Below are 18,070 nucleotides of genomic sequence, written 5' to 3' on the forward strand. Positions count from 1 at the left end.
ACCTTTGGTTCTCTTGTCAGGGAGTCTGAAATGTTGCAGACCCCTGCCCAGGTTTTTGTTGTTGTCTCTTCTCCCAAATGTGATTGATCGATTCATTCATTCAGCTAATATTGGTTGAGCACCCACTATGTTCCAGGTTCTGTTCTAGCTGCTGGGGTTATAGAACAAGAAACATTCATGGGTGTTAGGAGCACTGCAGCCACTGTCGGGTCAATGCATTTACACTCCAAGTGCTCTATAGATTTATAAGGGTTTTCTAGAAACACCACCTTCGGCTAGAAAAATAAGTGGAAGCGTCGGACACCGCAAAGGTTCTGCATCGATGTGGAGGCATTTTCTCCATCCCGGTGCAGGGATAGCCTGATCTGCCATTGCTGGACAATGACATTGCCTTGTTTTGTTTTTTTATGACCTTCTAGTCTCAGGGGTGTCTGACCAAGTGCACCATGGTGCCAAGGTAGGCAGAATGGCCACTGTCCTCCCTGAGACAGAAACAGGATCAAAAAGTATGGAAAGAATAAAAGAAAGAACAATTTGGATAGTTTAATGGTTTGAGAGACAGATATACCTAAGAATTGTATATTTGGATAGTTTTTTCCCTAATGAGAAGTTACTTCTGATGACCACACAACGCACATCCTTCCCAGAGATGAGAGGCTCTGATGTGAACTGGGGACAAGATGTATTATAGGCTGTGACAGGCCAGCAGAGCACTGAGAGAGTCTTCAACTGGGAGGAGTGAGGGCATTAGAAACAATTCTGTAACAGATGCTGCCTTTCCGTTCTCTTCTCCAAGGGGATGATCAGTTTGGCAGCGCCTCCACCTGCTCTTCTAGCTGAAGCTATTATGTGTTTAGAAAATGGCTGGGCGTGGTGGCTCACGCCTGTAATCCCAGCACTTTGGGAGGCCGAGGCGGGCGGATCACAAGGTCAGGAGATCGAGACCATCCTGGCTAACACGGTGAAACCCCGTCTCTACTAAAAAAAATAGAAAAAATTAGCCGGGCGCAGGGGCGGGCGCCTGTAGTCCCAGCTACTCGGGAGGCTGAGGCAGGAGAATGGCGTGAACCCGGGAGGCGGAGCTTGCAGTGAGCTGAGATCCGGCCACTGCACTCCAGCCTGGGCGACAGAGCGAGACTCCGTCTCAAAAAAAAAAAAAAAAAAAAAAAAGAAAATCCTCGCGGCTTCTGCTCGGTCGACCCAAAGGGAGCCCAAGAAGGTCTTGTCTAGGATCTGGGGAGAAGAAAAGCAGGGAGCCTGGGCGATGTGTGTGTCCAGGCAAGCGTGGCGCAGGAAGAGGCAGGGACTCAGAGAGGGATCTCGCCAGGAGTGAAACGTGCTTGCTCTGAGTGGCCACCCTGCCCTATCTCTTGGGGCTGTGGAGCACTCAGTTGATTGGATGAATGTGGCACCAGCATCTGGGAAGGTCCCTCATTGCTGTTCGGAGGGAAATGTCTGCAGTGGAGGGAGACTGTCCTCAAGGGAAGGGGCTACCCTAGGAGACCTTTTCTAGTTCTGATCTGTTTTTACTTTCTTGCCTGAATGTGCCCAGTTACAACTGAGACCAAGCACCAGTGTAGCAGCGGCCCATGCATCCAGGCCCAAGCAATCTACAATGACTGCAAATTCCCTTATTTTATGTGAGCTCCAGAAACACTGGACTGAGGGAGGCCAACACAAAATATCCCATGGTCAACACAAGCTTCTCCACGCTTTTCCCAGCGTCCGACCCTCAGGCGTGCAGCACAAGTCCAGGGACTCTGGGACTTAGCTGACACCTCCACTCACTCCTGGCTGAGCTGCTGAACTTGTTGGGGGCCAGCTCCACAGGGCGACTAGACAGGCCTCATCCCATGAGGTCCTGAGAGGCCTGGGGGCTAGACTTGGTCCAAGGTGGTGCTGCAGTGAGGAGCACCTAACTCTTGAATTGCTTTCCCCCGAGGTACAGAAGGAGAAATTGGATAGAGGAATTCACGACTCTGGGTAGAATAGAAGTGAACATTTAATGCCACCATAGTTTGATTTTAACACCAGATTCTTTTTTGACAACATTTTACACCTCATATGCCACAGAAAGTCAGAGATCGTAGCCAGCAAACAATGTCTTTACACTGGAAAATGCCACACAGCTTAATGGACTCATGTCACCAGTTTGTGAGAACTATAACTCTTTTTTCTGGACTGTTCTCCAGGGAGCCTGCTCATATTTATCATAATCAAGCCAACACCTAACGTTTATATAGCTTGCAAAGGCCCATGCACAAAACCAGCCTGCCAAGGGGCTGCTGGGACCTGCCCAAGTACAGAAGAGTTGAATTTCTGACTATAACAAATGAGTTTTATTAAAGAATTTTAACAGCACACACTTGTGAACTAATAATGTTTTAAATGGCACCAGTCTTCCATCCGGTTAAACAGTGGATTTCAGACAATAACATTAAGCACTACCATTGAATTGTAAAATAAGATTTTATGAACTTATTTAGGAATTCGCTGTTTCTGGCACGATAAATGCACCTGGGCAGGCCTCGCCTCCACGTTTCAAACGGGCCCGTTTCTACAGATAAGCATATTTATATATACATACATACATTACTAATCATGGAATTCGAGATCCAGAGCTTGAAGGAACCACAAAGGTCATCCAGCACAATGTCTTCCTTTTACAGGTTAGAAAACTGAGTTCCAGAGGAGTTAGGAAGTATATCCCGGACAGGATGACTGGCAAAGCTGGATGAGAACTCAGGTTTGCTGTCCTATGGCCTTTTCACCACATCAGGTATCTCCTGTACACACACATCCATGTATGTACACACACCTTAGAGGAATGATATCTGTTCATGTCCACGTATGCCTGGTGCAATATGATCTAATGGGAAGAATCCAACAAGCTGGACTCAAGTCCCCGTTTTGCTATAAAACCACTCTGTGAACTCGGGCCAATCAATGACTAGACTTCAGTTTCTTCATCGGTAAATGATTACCCCCAGCTCCTACACAGAGCTTTAAAGTCTTCGAAGCACTTCCCATCACTTATACCACTTTCTCTTTATGCTCTCCCAGAAGGGCAGCTGTTCTCACCCCTGGTCTTCCACTCGGGAACCTGAGGCCCAGCAAAGTGAAGAGGCTCGCCCAAGGTTGCATAGCTAGTAACACAACCAAGCTGGCGGCCCAGTGTCCTTGCTCCTAGCTCAAGGCCTTTGCTCCTAGGTTTAGCTACCTCTCAAATGAGATTACTGACCCAGCCCCTCCCTGCCTCTTGGGGATCCAGTGAGGGGACAAAATGCCTTAAGGTTGTAAGACTCACTAAAGTGCTTTGGTTTTTCCAGAGGAAAAACAAAAAACCAAAAGAAAAACAGGTACTATACATATCCAAGCTAAGGAACTCTTGGCTGCTTTCCCAAACTCCCTTCGGTAGCACCAGGGGCTGGATGGGAGTCTTAGGGAATGTAGGGAACTAAAAATGTCAGAACTTTCCTCAGAAATTTAATGTCGAACGAGTGGGAAGAGGCTGGATCCTCTTCCATGCAAGCCGGTGGACGTGGATTTCCAAGCCCATTCTCATCAAATTCAAAATGAAGGGGTCTTTCCCATTTGGCTACTTACTACACAAACAGCTTAGATTTTGAACTAAGCCCTGTGCATTGAGGATTGGATCCTAATCCCTATCCTCTTGATTTATCTGTCCTCCCCCCATCCCCCAGCGCATGTCTCCACTAACAGACTTTGCTTGAGTGAGAAAAACATGGAAAAAAAATAGCCACAGACAGATCCAGCAAACCTCCACCTCGATGCACGGCACGTGGATAACATTTCCAGCCGCGACACATACGTAAATGAGAGAACACACGCAACGCTGTAAAACAACATCCTGAGTTCACAAATAAATTTTAACTACTTCATAAATCAACTATGACAGTGTGGGCTGTTAGCAGGATAGGGAATGAAAGAAGGAAGCTTCTTTAGTGTTGAAGGTAATTTCTGTGTATGCATGGAATAGATGTGTGAGTGTGGTGCTTCAGTACTCGCCTCCACACGTGTGGACCTTGGGAGCAGCTGTGTTTAGAGAATAAGAATTGTATGCAATGAAGGCTGGATACTGCCCCAAGCCCCACTGTGTCCAGTGTTAGGACGTTGCTGCAGCTTCCGGCCACCCAAAAGCAGAATGTGTTTGTTTAGAGAGGGATAAATTAGTTTCTAGGAATTTTCAGAAAAACATTTTTCTCAGAAGATGAGCTTAAATGACAATAGCTTCTCCTGGATTAGAATTATGCTTGCATTGTGATGGAAATAATGAACAGCCTGTAATTTTAAAATGTGTCATTTTGTCAGGAAGATTGCTAAGCGATGCACTTTATGAGCTGTTACCCACCAATGTTGACAGATACTTTCTGGAGGTGGAAAAAGAGATATTAGAATCCAAAGAAACACTGTGTCTACCGCCTGCCCCCCAGCCCCCCCAAAATCTGAGACCCATTTACTTGCATCAGTGGCACTGAACACCCAGCTTGGTTTCATTTGGTGCAGAGAAAAGTGGGCTGTGTGCCTTTCCTACCCGCCCAGACTCCCATGTGGTGGCACTGACGAGTGTCCTCCAGTGGGGGCACAGCTGGGCCACACACCCCGGTGGCAGCATGGAGGCCCCAGGGACGGTGGCAGCAGACGGCTTAGCCTCAGCTAATAGCCAACAGGACTTTCAACCTCTTTCTCACTGGCAAGGTTTCAGGGTTTAAGACGTATTGTCTTTAGAAGCGAGGGACTCTGTGTGTGCTCCAAGAACGGGTTACTAGTCTAGCAGGAAAGAACAATGAGTAAAGGCAGGACTCCTTCGTTTTTAGTCTGGAAATTAACTCATCTTTAGTCATTTTACAGTCTAAAAGCCTTTTTGGAATAAGAAACCTAAAAAACCTAGAAACACTCAATATAATCAGCAGTGGCCAATGATATAGGCGGCTGTGTTTGCACTGAACAAATCCGCAGACTTGCCAGCCTTGCCTTCGATCCAGAGAAGGTGGCTGGTTTACAAGGACATGAGATACACACCCAAGTGAGCACAACTGCATTTTTTGTCAATACAAACAGAACTCTGAGATTTTGTCAGAAATCTGAGCAGCAAGCCTGAGACTTGTAGGTGCGTATAAGACTTTTTGAACCTCCACTCTGGATGGTAGATGTGGCTGGACTGAAGCCACTACCGTCTTCTAAGAATATAGTAGACTTCAAGTTTAAGGCTAATTTATGACAAACCAGGCCAGATTCCTGCCTGCCGAATTCCCCACGCTGTGATGCCTGGCTTTTTATCGCAGCTTCTCATGCGGGAGCCCCTTCTCCGGCTCAGGGATTCCCACCTTCGTCAAGACGGACACGTCTCTGCATTTGCATCCTAATGCTCCCCCATGTTAAGAACGGCAACTGGCGAATAAACAACAGGCAGAGTGCTCTGATTTCCAATCCGGAAGAGATGAAAGATACAGCTTCCTCATGATGAAGAGGGGAATTCAAGGACAATAAGATCAAAGTTTGCAGCTCGCGGGTGGGAACTGAAAGCCCGTGATGAAGCAAACGCTCACGCCCTCGCAGCAGGCAGCACCATCCTGCAGTGCGACACGGAGGGACTCCCAGGGAAACAATAGCACCATTGCCTGTTTTCAGATCTTAGTTTTGCTCTGCTGCTAATGCTTCCGCCTCCTATATTTGGAGCAGGGGGTGAGGAGGACAGGTTTTAGACAAGGAATTAAGACCTATGCATCTAAATGTAAATTTCAAATATTTTTTTCTAGTCCTTTCGTTTGTGGGTAATGAAATAGAAATAGGTTCTTTGACATTTTGACATTTTCCCCGTGCCTCCTCGGGTTCTGTGTCACCAAAACCGAGGGGCGACCTGGAACTATCTCACGTCTGGTCACTCCGTGCCCCGGACTGCTTCAGAATGGTCAGCCAGAGCTCCCTCCTTCATCATCAACATCGTCCGTTTATAGGCAGAGACAGGAACAAGCACATCATAATGTAAAATGCCCGATTTCTTCACCTGGTTTATCAATATTGGTAAATTAACATGTTTGCAGCTTATTTAGGTCAAAACAAAAAAAAAAAGCAAAGAGAAGAGAGAGAATAGACAACATCAACATCAACATAAAGCATTCTCCTTCACCGCGGCCTGCGGGATCCTGCGAGGTGTCCTGTGATGGGCATCTTGGGAAGCCAGTCTGACTTGGTAAGAGAACTCTTGGTTTTATTCAAGCTTCTGTTATAGCATAAAGTTGCTACAAATGGATAAATTCAGGCAGGAGGCAAGCCGAGTGCCACACGCCTCGGAAGGAGTCCATCGGTTTCAGTCCAGCAAGGGCACCAGGCTCTGTCACTGGCTAAAGGAAGGAGGCACAGCATGGAAGGAACCTCAGGGGAGGACGTGGCAGGGGCGAAAACCAAGCTCACCGATGACCCATCAGATGAGTTTGTTTCCAACAAAAACAGAATATTCACCTTTGAAAATTTCCAATTAAAGACTTTTCATGAACTACACGTTTAAAACCAGCCACCAAAAGAGATTGCCCGACGAAAAACTCGAAGGATTGGCTTCCCTCTGGGTCCAGACGCTTCCAAGGATATTACTGTTAAGCAAACTCACTCACACAAGTGCTGTGAGGCCAGAGGTGAGCCCAGAGTACGCGACTGTCCTGCAGAATGGGGTCAAGGTGCAGGAGCTTAGGGAGGTCCTGCTTCCCAGGGCAACAAACTTATCAGACTTGGGAGATGCATAGAAGGGAGACTGAGCCATGCCAGAGCAGCCTCTCCCTGCAGTTGAGCCTGTTCAGCTGGCAGATGTGGGCATGTCTCCTGTTTGTACAGAAGCAGATTCTTAGGAAAAGTGCAAAGCCAGACTCGTGACCCAGGGAGCTGGCTTCCGCCAACAGGGCCACCTGAACCCTGTTCTGATAACAAAGGAGCAGATCATGTGAAGCTCACAAGACTTCGGTTCCCATTTACCGAGTTCAGCCAGCTGTCTGGGCTGCAGCGTCCAGAGGTACACTGAGCCAGAAATGTAGCGTTTTTTTCCCCCCTTGGGGAGTGGCTGGGGCTGAGTTGTTGGTTAATAAAGGCAGCCTAGTTGGAAACAGGCTCATGAAGATATGCTGCATTTGAGGGCAAAAGGGAAGCATACTCTGCAAATGCCTAAGCACCATCCTTGATGTGAAGGCTGCAGGGGCTCCTGGATTCCGGGCTGTTCTATCAGCACCACAGCTTTGATCAGGCAAATCCCTTGACCACTCTGGACCTGGGGATTCTATCAATCACTAAAATGGGTGTAATTCCTAAGGGAATTGTTACAGGGAGGAACACCTAAATTTGAAGTCCTGAGTTGTTGGGAGCCATAACCTGGACATCCATCTCTTCAGCTATGTTCTGCCTCTCCAGGGTTGTGGGAGTTATGGAGGGAAGCTCTGCCTTTGGGTAGAGGGGCAAAGACTGAGAGGACAAGCCCGTCCCTTCTTGGCATAGAGGCTTTGGGATGTGGGAGAGCTGAAATCCTTGGACTCTGGACAACAGACAAGATGTACCATCTCAAGAACCCTTGTTCTAATCCAATACAGGTGAAGTCTCTGAACAAGCCTGAGGAGGTCTCTCAGCTGGGGTAAATCCTACTTTAGTCAATTCACAACACTAGAAAATACAGCTCTGGTGAACTGGTTCCAGCTTTCCTTCAAGTCTTTGGAATAAAAATGAATACGAATTTTGAGGGCCAGGCAAACTGTGGATTTGTGGGTCAAGGAACCATATGTGTGTGAGGACTTGAGGGGGCAAACTGTCTACAGAACACACAGCCCACCTCCCAGGAGCAGGGAGGACCCAGGTCGCAAAGGACTCCTCCTCCCCGATGCTGCAGCGTCCGGCTCCTCGCCCGTTCTCTAAAGCACCTGCCCCACAATCAACCTTCTGGGTCTGCCCCGACCACGCTGCTTGTTGGGACGTGGCATCGAGGTCACCTGCTGCTCCAAACCTACTTTGGAAACACACACACTGGCTCGTGCCGAGGAAGCCTCTTGTTCTGTTTGAGTGGCCTCACCAGAATAACCATAAAAGACAGGTAACATTTATTCATAAGCAATACTGATTAGGAAATAGCTCTACAAACACAACTTACTTAGAAACAGCAAGTCAGAAATAGGATAAAACACCAAGAGAAAACGAGCTGTGAATACATTTCCAAAATGTTTTTGTTTTGTTGTTTTCATCTTGACTAGCACCATCTGTACACAAGAAAGTATGAACATAAATGTTTGGATAATAATAAAGATTTGCAAGGCACTTAATCAGTCATTCTGGGTCTTTTTGTTGTTGTGTTCGCTTTCCACAGCAATCCTACATCCGCCCCGCTCCTCTCTCACGAAGGTAAGAGAAGAGTGAGGTCTCGTTCACTAGCAGTTCTTATGTACAAACAAGGTAAGGTTCCTCAAAGTGCTTTTTCAGTCTCACAGGGCTGACACCCCTCGGGCTTCCCATCCTTTTCTCCTTCCATGGGTGTTTGACGTTTGCGCCTTTCCTACAGAAAACAAAAGAAAACTCGCCTTTGCTCAACGCTCGCTCCAGACTTGCCACCAACCTTCATCCTCATTCATTGTCTTTGATGCCCCGGCATAGAGGGCCTAGGGGCGTGCACTGTCTCTGAAGTCCTGGGGAGCGGGGAACCGCTAGGACAAGGGGCTGGCTCCTCTACCGGCGCCTGGAGGTGATGTCGAAGCAGGTGATCATCATGAGATGGGCCTTGCAGAAGTTGACACGGCTCTCCAGGCGCTCCGTCACACACTCCAGGGCCTCCAGGTACTCCAGGGAATCCAGCTCCCAAACCTGCTCCAAGTCAACTGCAAGAGAGGAAGAGCTTGATGGAGACACAGAGCAAACAGAGTGCGAAGCATCTCCCGACGGCTCAGCCTGGAGCTGCCACCCCCACATCTATTCCTTGGTCTAAAGGTCTAACTCGCCTGCCTTAGGCCACTGCAGGGTTCCCTCCTGCCCGATCCTCAGCCTCTTTTGGGTGGAACGGAACACTCTTTACCAGTGTTTAGATCCTTAACGTGTGTTTGAGATTCTACTGACTAACACGGGGACATTCTCGCTTCCCCTACCTCCAGCCATCCCCATCGCAGGATTTGAGAGACTCTACCACGCTATTCACTATCAAGTAAATACTTCAAGCTGAGGTGGGGAGAGTCCCTCCCTTCTGGGGGTCTCAGTTGAGTGACAGTTATACTTCTGCCCCCTTTTATGAAAGGATGTTTCTGGATTATAACCCAGATACCTTTCCTGATGTTCAGGCCTGCACAGAGTAAAAAGTCTGTATCCTTCAAGGCCTGAAGAACAAGTATCTGGAATCAACCCCTTCTGGCATCAAGTCCCCTACTTTGTCTAGAGGTGGCTGGGCAGAGGGATGGGCTGCCTGGCCCAGGCTCCAGGGGTCCAGCAGGCTCCCAGTACGAGGAGGAAAGGCATGGACAGCAGCCAAACCTGGAACCCCAGGCAAGAGACGAGCTCTGGGACCTCCACGTTGGCTGACCCAGTGTCCTTAAAAGGAATGTGAGAGTAGTAATTCCTACCCTGCCTGCCCTGAGTTGCTGTGAAGATAAAATGAGACAATGAACATGAACTTGATTTGAAAACGATGCCACACTATGGAAACATCGGGGATTAGAGCTGACGTCTGCAGAATGTCTTCTTTCTGCAGATGAGGTCCCTGAGAGCTGGACAGTGACATGACTCAGAGGCTGATGCAGTTAACCAGGACTAGAGCTGGAAGGAGACCGAAGGCCCTGAATACCAGTGTAATATTTAAAAACCAAAACAAAAAGCAAAAGGAGCCATCATTCTATGACCACATCAGACTACATTACTAGACAACCTTGAAAGTGGCATCAGAACGAAGAAATAGAACTAAAAATGGATCTTTCCATGCCAGTCCTCTGCCTCTTGCCCACAGGGAACAGTCAGCAGGCAGCCTCATTGATCCTTTTTTCCATTACTGTTTTCAATTCATCTTCAAGAAACAATCTGTGTTTCCCCTTTCATGTAGCTTTCTGTTCATTTTCTTTCTCAGCATCAAAAACACAGTGATTTTGACATATGTACAAAGACTAGAAGGAAGCGGTTGTTTCCTGGAAGCAGCTAAACACATACGTATTAACGTTTCAGCTTGTTCCCATCCTGGGAAAAAACACAACTTTGTAAGATGAAGATAATTTTCAAGTCTGCCCTGGGCATAAACAGTTCTTAAAAATAAAATGTTAATGAAAATAGCAAAAATGAAGGAGAACTGACAGAGAACTGACTGAAAGGAGGCCCCTGGGATCTTTAAGTGGCCAGGGATTCCTGAAACAAGGAAAAGGGTATGCGCAGCGGGGGGGATAAGCACAGGGCCCTGTGCGCATGTCACGGGCAGACAGTAACCAATGCCCTCGCCCCGTCTGCCCTCCCCATTAGTGCCCTCGATGAAATGCCCTCACAGGACAAGTTCATGTCTTTGCTCACATTTCTAACAGAAGATCCAGCCCAGTGCATCAGGCAAGCAGGCATGAAGGAAATGCCTCCTGTTTTTTATTTGTATTTTTGAGACAGGGTCTCACTCCGTCACCCAGGCTGGAGTGCAGTGATGCAATCTCAGCTCACTGCAACCTCAGCCTCCTGAGTAGCTGGGATTACAGGTGCCTGCCACCACACCCAGCTAATTTTTGTATTTTTGGTAGAGACGGGGTTTCACACCACGTTGTCAAGGCTGGTCTTGAACTCCTGGGCTCAAGTCATCTGCCCACCTTGGCCTCCCAAAGTGCTGGGATTACAGGCGTGAGCCACCACACCTGGCCAGGAAATGTCTCCTGTTGTTGAACTTTGGGATAATACTAATAATTACTAGCAGATCCTGAGCTCTCATCCTGGGCCAAGCAGTGTAATAAGCACCAAGAGGACCAACAGGTACTGATCCACACCTCACAACTGCCCTGTGGTGTAGTCAACATTATTTTTCCCATTTTACAGCTAAGGAAGTCAAGGCTCAGAGTGAAGTGTCTTACCCGAGGTCCTACAGCTAGTCTGTGAGAGAGCCAGCAGCCAAAGCAGGTCTGTATGCCTGTGGCCACAGCTGCAAAGGCTGCAACTTACTATTACAGGATGCTCCATAGACTGTCCCAAGAATCCAGTGAGTCCTTAGGGAAATGTTAGCACCTTTTTCCTAGGGAGAGGCAGCTGCCGGGAGACTGCGGTTACACGTGGCGGCACGGCTGGGAGGCCGACAAGTCCTGCCACTTTCTTCCGCACCTTGACCCAGGACCGTTTCACCCCAATATCTTTTCAACCAGCTGCTTTGGAACATAAACCTAAGCTTCCAGCCTCTGCCTGCAGGCCCTCCGCACTGGCCAGGGAAGACCGGAAGAGGGTGGGGGCCGTGCGGGGGAGCGGCAGTACAAAGGAGGCCTGCCAGAGGCTGAGGGCAGGATGGGAAGGGGAGGCAGAGGGAACCTGAATGGCAGGAATGTATTTGACCCCACAGACTGAGTCGTCCAGCATTAGCTCCTATATCAGTGTAATAGCTGGGACCAGATTGAAGTTTTATTTTGTGCTAAATGGAATGGTCAGGAACAAATAAGTAAGAGACAATTGAATCCATCTTTCAAAGAGAGCAAAATTGTCCTGAATTGTTATTAGATGGTTACGGTCATCCTGGGCTATTAAATGGAAATAATCCTGTGGCTGTCGTTTTTTTTTTTTTTTTTTTTTTTTTTTCACTCAAAAATGTTTTCCTTGCTTTCTGGGTCCTCTGCGCAGCTTTTCTAGGACGGTGCACGCTAGCCTATTAAGGGCTCTATAAATTCTTGTCTATTTCAGGCTAGATATGCAGTGTGATTTGAGGCCGAGGAGCAGATCTGTAACAGTCTTCATGTCTGGGTGATCTTCCGCCACAAGCAGGGGGGAAAATCTCATTTTCAGGTGCTTTGGACTGAGACACGTGAGAAATAATCTTGCAAGAGCAATATTCACCACCCCTCGCTGCCCCGGCCCTCCCGCCCACCCCCGGGGCAGTACGCTGCTTGCTGGGTGCAGCTTCCTCCACGTGGTGGGCATCCTGGGACCGAGGAGGTGGATGCAGCCTCTGTCGCTGGCTCCCTGGGCTACGCGCCAGGCCTGGTGAGCGAGGGAGCCCAGTAGTTGCGAGGGAGGGAAGGAACCCCGGCCTTACATTCACTGAGCCACTTGTTGGGATCCAGCATCAGGTACTGTTTGGTCGCCTCCAGCTCCTTCATCAGCCACTCGTACTTGGCGCGGACCTCGGCGATCCTCTGCTGGCGGTGTTCCAGAATTTTCAGCTTGGCGTTGAAGCACATGACCTCCTAGCACACAGACAGAGAGGAGAAAGGGCCCTTCTGCTCACGCCCAGCCCACGCCACAGGGAGCACCTGTGAGTATCGTTGATGGAAAACAGGCTGGGGATGGAGACGTGTGGGAGGGACCCAGGTGATCTCGGCCACATTTCTGCCTCGACAGGCCAGTCAGTTCAGACACCTCACAAGGTAGGACTATGACAGGCCATTCTTGGACTATGAAAGGCCATTCTTAAATTGAGAAAGCAGGTGGTGGGTGTTTCACGATGGACAAAGGCTGGTTAAGACAGGGAGCCTCAAGGAGCCAGAAAAGCCCCCAAGATCATCAGCCCCCACCCCTGGCTTTGGAGCCTTTACAACATTTCAGCAAGAGAAACATGGGGCTCTCTCCACAGCCTCTGTCCAAAGGCCCTTTGCTGGGACAGAAGCCCCCTTCCCACCACCCGTGCCAGAAACCCGCTGGGAAGCCTGGGTCTGGGCCGTCTTCCCCAGGGCCCTGCCTGGGCCCCCGTATGGGTGGTGGGGGAGGCTGCCTCACCTTGCTGGCGCCCCCTCGTCGCCGCTGCAGGCGCTCCACGTCATCGATTTCATAGACTTTAATCTCAAAGGGTTCCCCAAGGCCCCTCTGGCTGCTCCGCAGGGGGCCGTCCACCCAGCGGACACCTGTGCTGTTGGTGGGTTTTCTCACAGGGGAAGAGGTGTCCAGGGATAGTGCTGGGATAAGCCTCCGTCTCTGAGAACCTGAGGAGGGGATTAAGCCCAAAGAGTTAGTCTTTCTGAATTTCAATTTTTTTTTCTGTTTTTTTGGAGATAGGGTCTTGCTCTGTTGCCCAGGCTGGAGTGCAGTGGTGCGATCATAGCTCACTGCAGCCTTGAATTCCTGGACTCAAGCAGTTGTCCTGTCTCAGCCTCCTAAGTAGTTGGGACCACAGGTGACACCACCACACCCAGCTATTTTTTTTTTTTTTTTGGTAGAGGTGACATCTTGCCATATTGCCCAGGCTGGTCTCGAACTCCTGGCCTCAAGTGATCCTCCCACCTTAGTCTCCCAAAGTGCTGGGATTACCAGTGTGAGCCACTACACCCAGCCTGAATTCAATCTTTTACATATTTTGTGGATGTAACAGATGAGGTCATGACAAGCACCCCAGGATCTGAGGCAGAGCTAAACACTCCCACTTCCCACCACCCACCTCTACCTTTCCTCCCCTAAACCGACACTTGGGCTTTAGCTCAGCCAACTCCCGGGGGAATCTTTAGAACTGCCTCCTAGTTTCCACCTGTGAAACATGCAGCTTAGACCTGTGAGCCGCACTGGCACATCCTCAGCATGGATGGGTCAAAAGGTCCGAGCGTTTGATGTCATTACAGGAGTTCCAGAAAACACCGTCGATTTGCTTATAACAGCAGCAGCACTGACATGCGCCGGGTACGTGCCAGGCACTATTTCACATGCTTCACACACTGTGACAAGCACTGCTAGTTCTCTCCCGGTATCTACTCTCTTTCTTTCTCAGCAGAAGAGACCCTGGGTATTAGTGAAACACAAGGCTCCCGGAATGGAGACTCAACTCTTGCATGGCACAGGGGACTGCAGTGTTGATGAACAAATGTCAGTTGAAGCATGTCTCCTCCAGAAGACAACAAGGAACGCTCACTACTGTGTTAATTTTCTCTATGAAGTGAACTCAGGGATCTGAGCTCCTTTTGCTTCATATTAAATCTCACTTTTTTTGACAGGGAGTCTCACTTTGTCGCCCAGGCTGGAGTGCAGTGGCATGATCTCAGCTCACTGCAACCTCCACCTGCTGGGTCCTCCTGCCTCTGCCTCCCGAGTACCTGGGACTACAGGCGCCTGCCACCACGCCCAACTAATTTTTTGTATTTTTAGTAGAGACAGGGTTTTACCATGTTGGCCAGGATGGTCTCGAACTCCTGGTCTCAAGTGATCCGCTTGCCTCAGCCTCCCAAAGTGTTGGGATTACAGGCGTGAGCCACCGCACCCAGCCAAAACCTCACTTTTTAGAGCCCAGATTTGATCTTATGTATACACATACACAATCGTGTTTAGTTTCCAACAAAGTGCAGGCCCCAACTAACAAAACTAAGCAACATCGACCACTGGAATAAAGCAACTGTTTGTCTCCTTAGTGTCTGAGACACTTACCCTGGGAAGTGACCAGAGCAGAGTTTTGGGTTTTTTATTTTAAATCAGTCTGATCAAGCTAGCTGACTGTTGGCAAACTGTTTAGCTTTTCTGTGCCTCAACTCTAGCTTCTGTCCCATGGAAGGAACCTGTGAAACGGCTGGTGGGTAACAAATTAACCCAAACCCTGTGGCGAAAACAGCAAACATTCATCTCACATATTCCTGTGGGTGGGAATCTGGGAGTAGTTTTCGCCAGGTGGTTCTCAGGGCCTCTCAGGAGTCAGCTGGGGCTGCACTCATCTGAAGGCTTGACTGGGGCTGCAGCTTCCGTTTCTAAGCTCGCTCATGTCATCACGGCGGGAGGCTTTAGTTCACTGCCACGCAGGCCTCTCCTGCACGGGACTGTTTGTGACATGGCAGCTGGCTTCCTCCAGAGGGAGTGACCCAAGAGAGCACGAGGGGCACCCAGCACAGAAGCTGCAGCGTCTTGTATAACCTGCTTATGAAAGTGACATACCGTCACGCTGCCACATCCCACTCGACACAGAGACCAGCTCTGGGAAATGCAGGAGGGTGTGAAGGCAGAGACCATGGGGGCCATCTTGGAGCCTGGCTACCACGGATGGGACGTGATCAGATGGGAAAATGTCTGGGACGAGGGCCACCCTCCATCTCCTGCCAATACCCATGCCAGGGCACCGTGTGAGATGGGAGTAGAGAAAGTAAAAACACCTGGAGAGTGACATTTCCCTGGGCTACAACAGCTTCATAGAAATATCCTGGCAGGTATCTAATTCCCAATGCCTCCTTTCCATGCCATCCAGCAACCTGGAACTTCCTCACCACATCGATCCCTCCCAAGGTGGGAAGTGAGTGCCCACTGTCAGGTTAGGTGTGGTTTGGGGGCTAGGAATGCCTTCTTCCTGCACACAAATGAACAAGTGTCTCGGATTTTTGTAAACTTCTGAATTTAGGTACCAGAACATTCAGGTACCCGTGAATGGATTGAGATTCCGTTCCTGCACCTCCAGCTGAGGCTTCCTCTCCCCACGCCTGTCTCCCTCCAGAGGTGCATGTGAGCCTCACTTAGGTGATGATGAGGGTAAGCCAAGTACTGGGGCAGGGGTAATGTGGTCAGGCTGAGGAAATGGAGGGAAGTGGCCTGAAGGCAGTTCAGGGGCAGAGTGGTGCCCTCACGTTACTGGAAAGGGCACAGGAAGCGATGGTACTGATGCCATCCCTGGGCAAAGACTGACCCGAGGACCTTGGTCTGGGGCCCCATATAAATAAGGGTTCTTAGATTTTCTGCATGCTCCAGCATCTCCACCTTTCAAGCAGATGCCCAGCTTTCTGCCAAGCCCAGTCTCTGACAGGGATCCCCTCCTTCCAGGCTGTGAGTGGGGTCAGGTCACCATCAGCTCTAAGAAAGGTGTAGAGGGAGCCCCACCCTGGCGAGAGTCGTGTGGTGCCCCACTGGATGCCGCCTGTCTGATCGGGGAGCACACAGCCAGGGCCAGCCTCCTGCTGATGCCGGTGGGCTGGGCTCCCTCCTGCTTCTCGACCCCTCCCTGCTCATCAGCCTGGCATCCGGTCCGGGCATGTACAAGTGCAGCATGTTCAAAGCACTTAGGCTGATACCTGCCAACATAGATTTACCACATGAAATGGTCCAGATTTGACCTGAGAACGTCAACACTGATACTTCAAGGAAACTTCCAACCAGGACCTCTCCCACTAGCAGAGGCTGAGCCCACCCCTAGCCCCTCCCGTTCCAGGCCTGGCCGACAGCTGCGTGCAGTAAGAGGGGTGGCGGACCCATCCCCGTCCATCTTCCTGGATCACCTGCAGCGCTGACAGCCCACGTGAGAAGCTGACACTGGGTCTTCCACTCTCAACATCCCGGAGTCCAGACAGAAGCCCCCACACGAGTCTGCAGATGCTGCTGCTGAGGTTAAGTGTCGGGAAGCATGGGTGTTCTGAGTGCTGAGGCCTCTCAGCTCTCCCTGGGGAATATGCTTCTGCCCCCAAGAGCCCTCCAGCATAGCTTTCTGCTCCATCACCCACTGTCTGCATTCCGACTCAAAGTGTGGGCACTAGGAAGACCGTGAGTCAAAAAAGCACGAAGCACTAATATTGAAAGGAACTGTAGATATCAGAGCAGAGAGAAAGAGAACATGCAAGGAGCCAGCTCCGTGATGAAGAATGATGCTGGCTGTGTGGCCTGCTGTCGTGTTGTAGCTGAAAAGGCAAATGGCTCTCGTGCCAGGGATGAGAAAGAGGTAGGTTCCCCAGCGCCACAAACTCTCCTCGATGCCGGTCGCAGGCTTCCTCCCATATTCTCCGAGATTCTGAACCCTGCACCCAGGACCGCAGTGCCACCTCACAGCATCACTGCCACCTACTCTCCTTGGGGTTCTCATCTGAAGAGCTTCCTTGGTGTCTGAGAGAATCAATGACTTTCCTCCTTTTTCCCCAACTGTGTAATCAAAAAGGCTCTCATTCTGAACCTACTCTCAACTGGCTCTAGGCTGGTTCTCTTGGAAACATTCTGGAAATCTGAACTCTGACAGCAAGCAGCTGGCCTTCCTCTGATTTTCATTACGCCGGTAACCACTGTGCTGCTAGAATTTTTTAAAACCAGGATGTGCCTGAGAACCAAATGAACACGAGAGGTTGGCAGAGCAAACCACGGTGCCCTCGGGCCTTGGTAAGGAGCAATTAGTCACAAGTTTTTGTGCAGCACTCTGGGAACTGAAGCTGGTAGCTCTTTCACTACAGGTGCAAGTCACAACTCACAAGACAGGCCCATCAGTCAGTAATGTTGACTCAGCACCAACAGAAAGGCAGTGTCTGATGCTTAGAATGACAAATAAAGTAGCAGATTAGACTCAGCACTTAAAGCACCACCAGCAGAACAAGATACGAGAAATACACAGGAAAAAAATATGAGCAAACTTCTAGGACTATACTGCCAACCAAGCAGCCAGCCCATCAATGAATCAATCAATAATATCCAACGGTAACCGACACCAGCCCAGTGCTCAGCACCAAGCAGGCTGAGTCAAGTGTAGAACAGGCCTTGCTCACGTCCAGGCAGGTCAAGGTCTGGGGCATTCCAGAGCACCATGCCTCCCTGTGGAGCTTCTCTTCAGGCAGACCCTCCCTCCCTCCCTGCAGGGCTTTTCTGGTGCCGAGCCTCCCTGCGGTGGGAATGAATTCAATTCAGGCCAAGGCGCTCATCTACCGGTCAGACTTCCCCATCCAGTCCAAGAAAAGGAAAGCAAGGGAAAGAGTCCGAGGAAGTAACACACCAGGATGAGGGTGCAATGTCAGGGACTGGAGGAAGACGAGAGAATTGACATAACATATAATGGATGATGGGGACCGGGGAGTGCGAGGATTGAGGGCTCAGGGTAGGGGGCTCGGCTGGTGCAATTATGGCATCAACTGTGTATCACGGATTGACACCCTCAGCTGCTGCCATGCACACTGGCCAGGACACACATTCCCTCCCCACCTGGGCTCATTCTTGGCTCTGGGCTATACGCAATTTCATG

At 49.8% G+C, this 18,070-nt stretch overlaps 2 protein-coding genes across 11 annotated transcripts in view; one reads left to right on the forward strand and one right to left on the reverse strand.

Moving 5' to 3' along the window:
• LOC105474705 (SET and MYND domain containing 3) overlaps positions 1-3,910 on the forward strand; it is an 813,173-nt gene extending 809,263 nt beyond the window's left edge. Inside the window, exons 12-13 of one of the 3 annotated variants that reach the window (XM_071069331.1) lie at positions 2,670-2,779; positions 3,705-3,910. In XM_071069331.1, the coding sequence (XP_070925432.1) occupies positions 2,670-2,738 (69 nt within the window). In that variant the 3' untranslated portion in view covers positions 2,739-2,779; positions 3,705-3,910. Of the gene's footprint in view, positions 1-2,669 lie in introns of all 3 variants that reach the window. The other 2 variants (XM_071069336.1, XM_071069323.1) reach the window with 2 other exon arrangements.
• LOC105474699 (kinesin family member 26B) overlaps positions 1,981-18,070 on the reverse strand; it is a 568,793-nt gene continuing 552,703 nt past the window's right edge. For all 8 annotated transcript variants that reach the window (XM_011729515.3, XM_011729518.3, XM_071069292.1 and 5 more), the window contains 3 exons: positions 12,904-13,106; positions 12,224-12,374; positions 1,981-8,861 (listed from right to left, as the gene is read on the reverse strand). In XM_011729515.3, coding sequence (XP_011727817.2) covers positions 8,713-8,861; positions 12,224-12,374; positions 12,904-13,106 — 503 coding nt within the window. In that variant the 3' untranslated portion in view covers positions 1,981-8,712. The remainder of the gene's footprint in view (positions 8,862-12,223; positions 12,375-12,903; positions 13,107-18,070) is intronic.

Source organism: Macaca nemestrina, chromosome 1, assembly GCF_043159975.1.
Source record: "Macaca nemestrina isolate mMacNem1 chromosome 1, mMacNem.hap1, whole genome shotgun sequence".
NCBI lineage: Eukaryota > Metazoa > Chordata > Mammalia > Primates > Cercopithecidae > Macaca > Macaca nemestrina.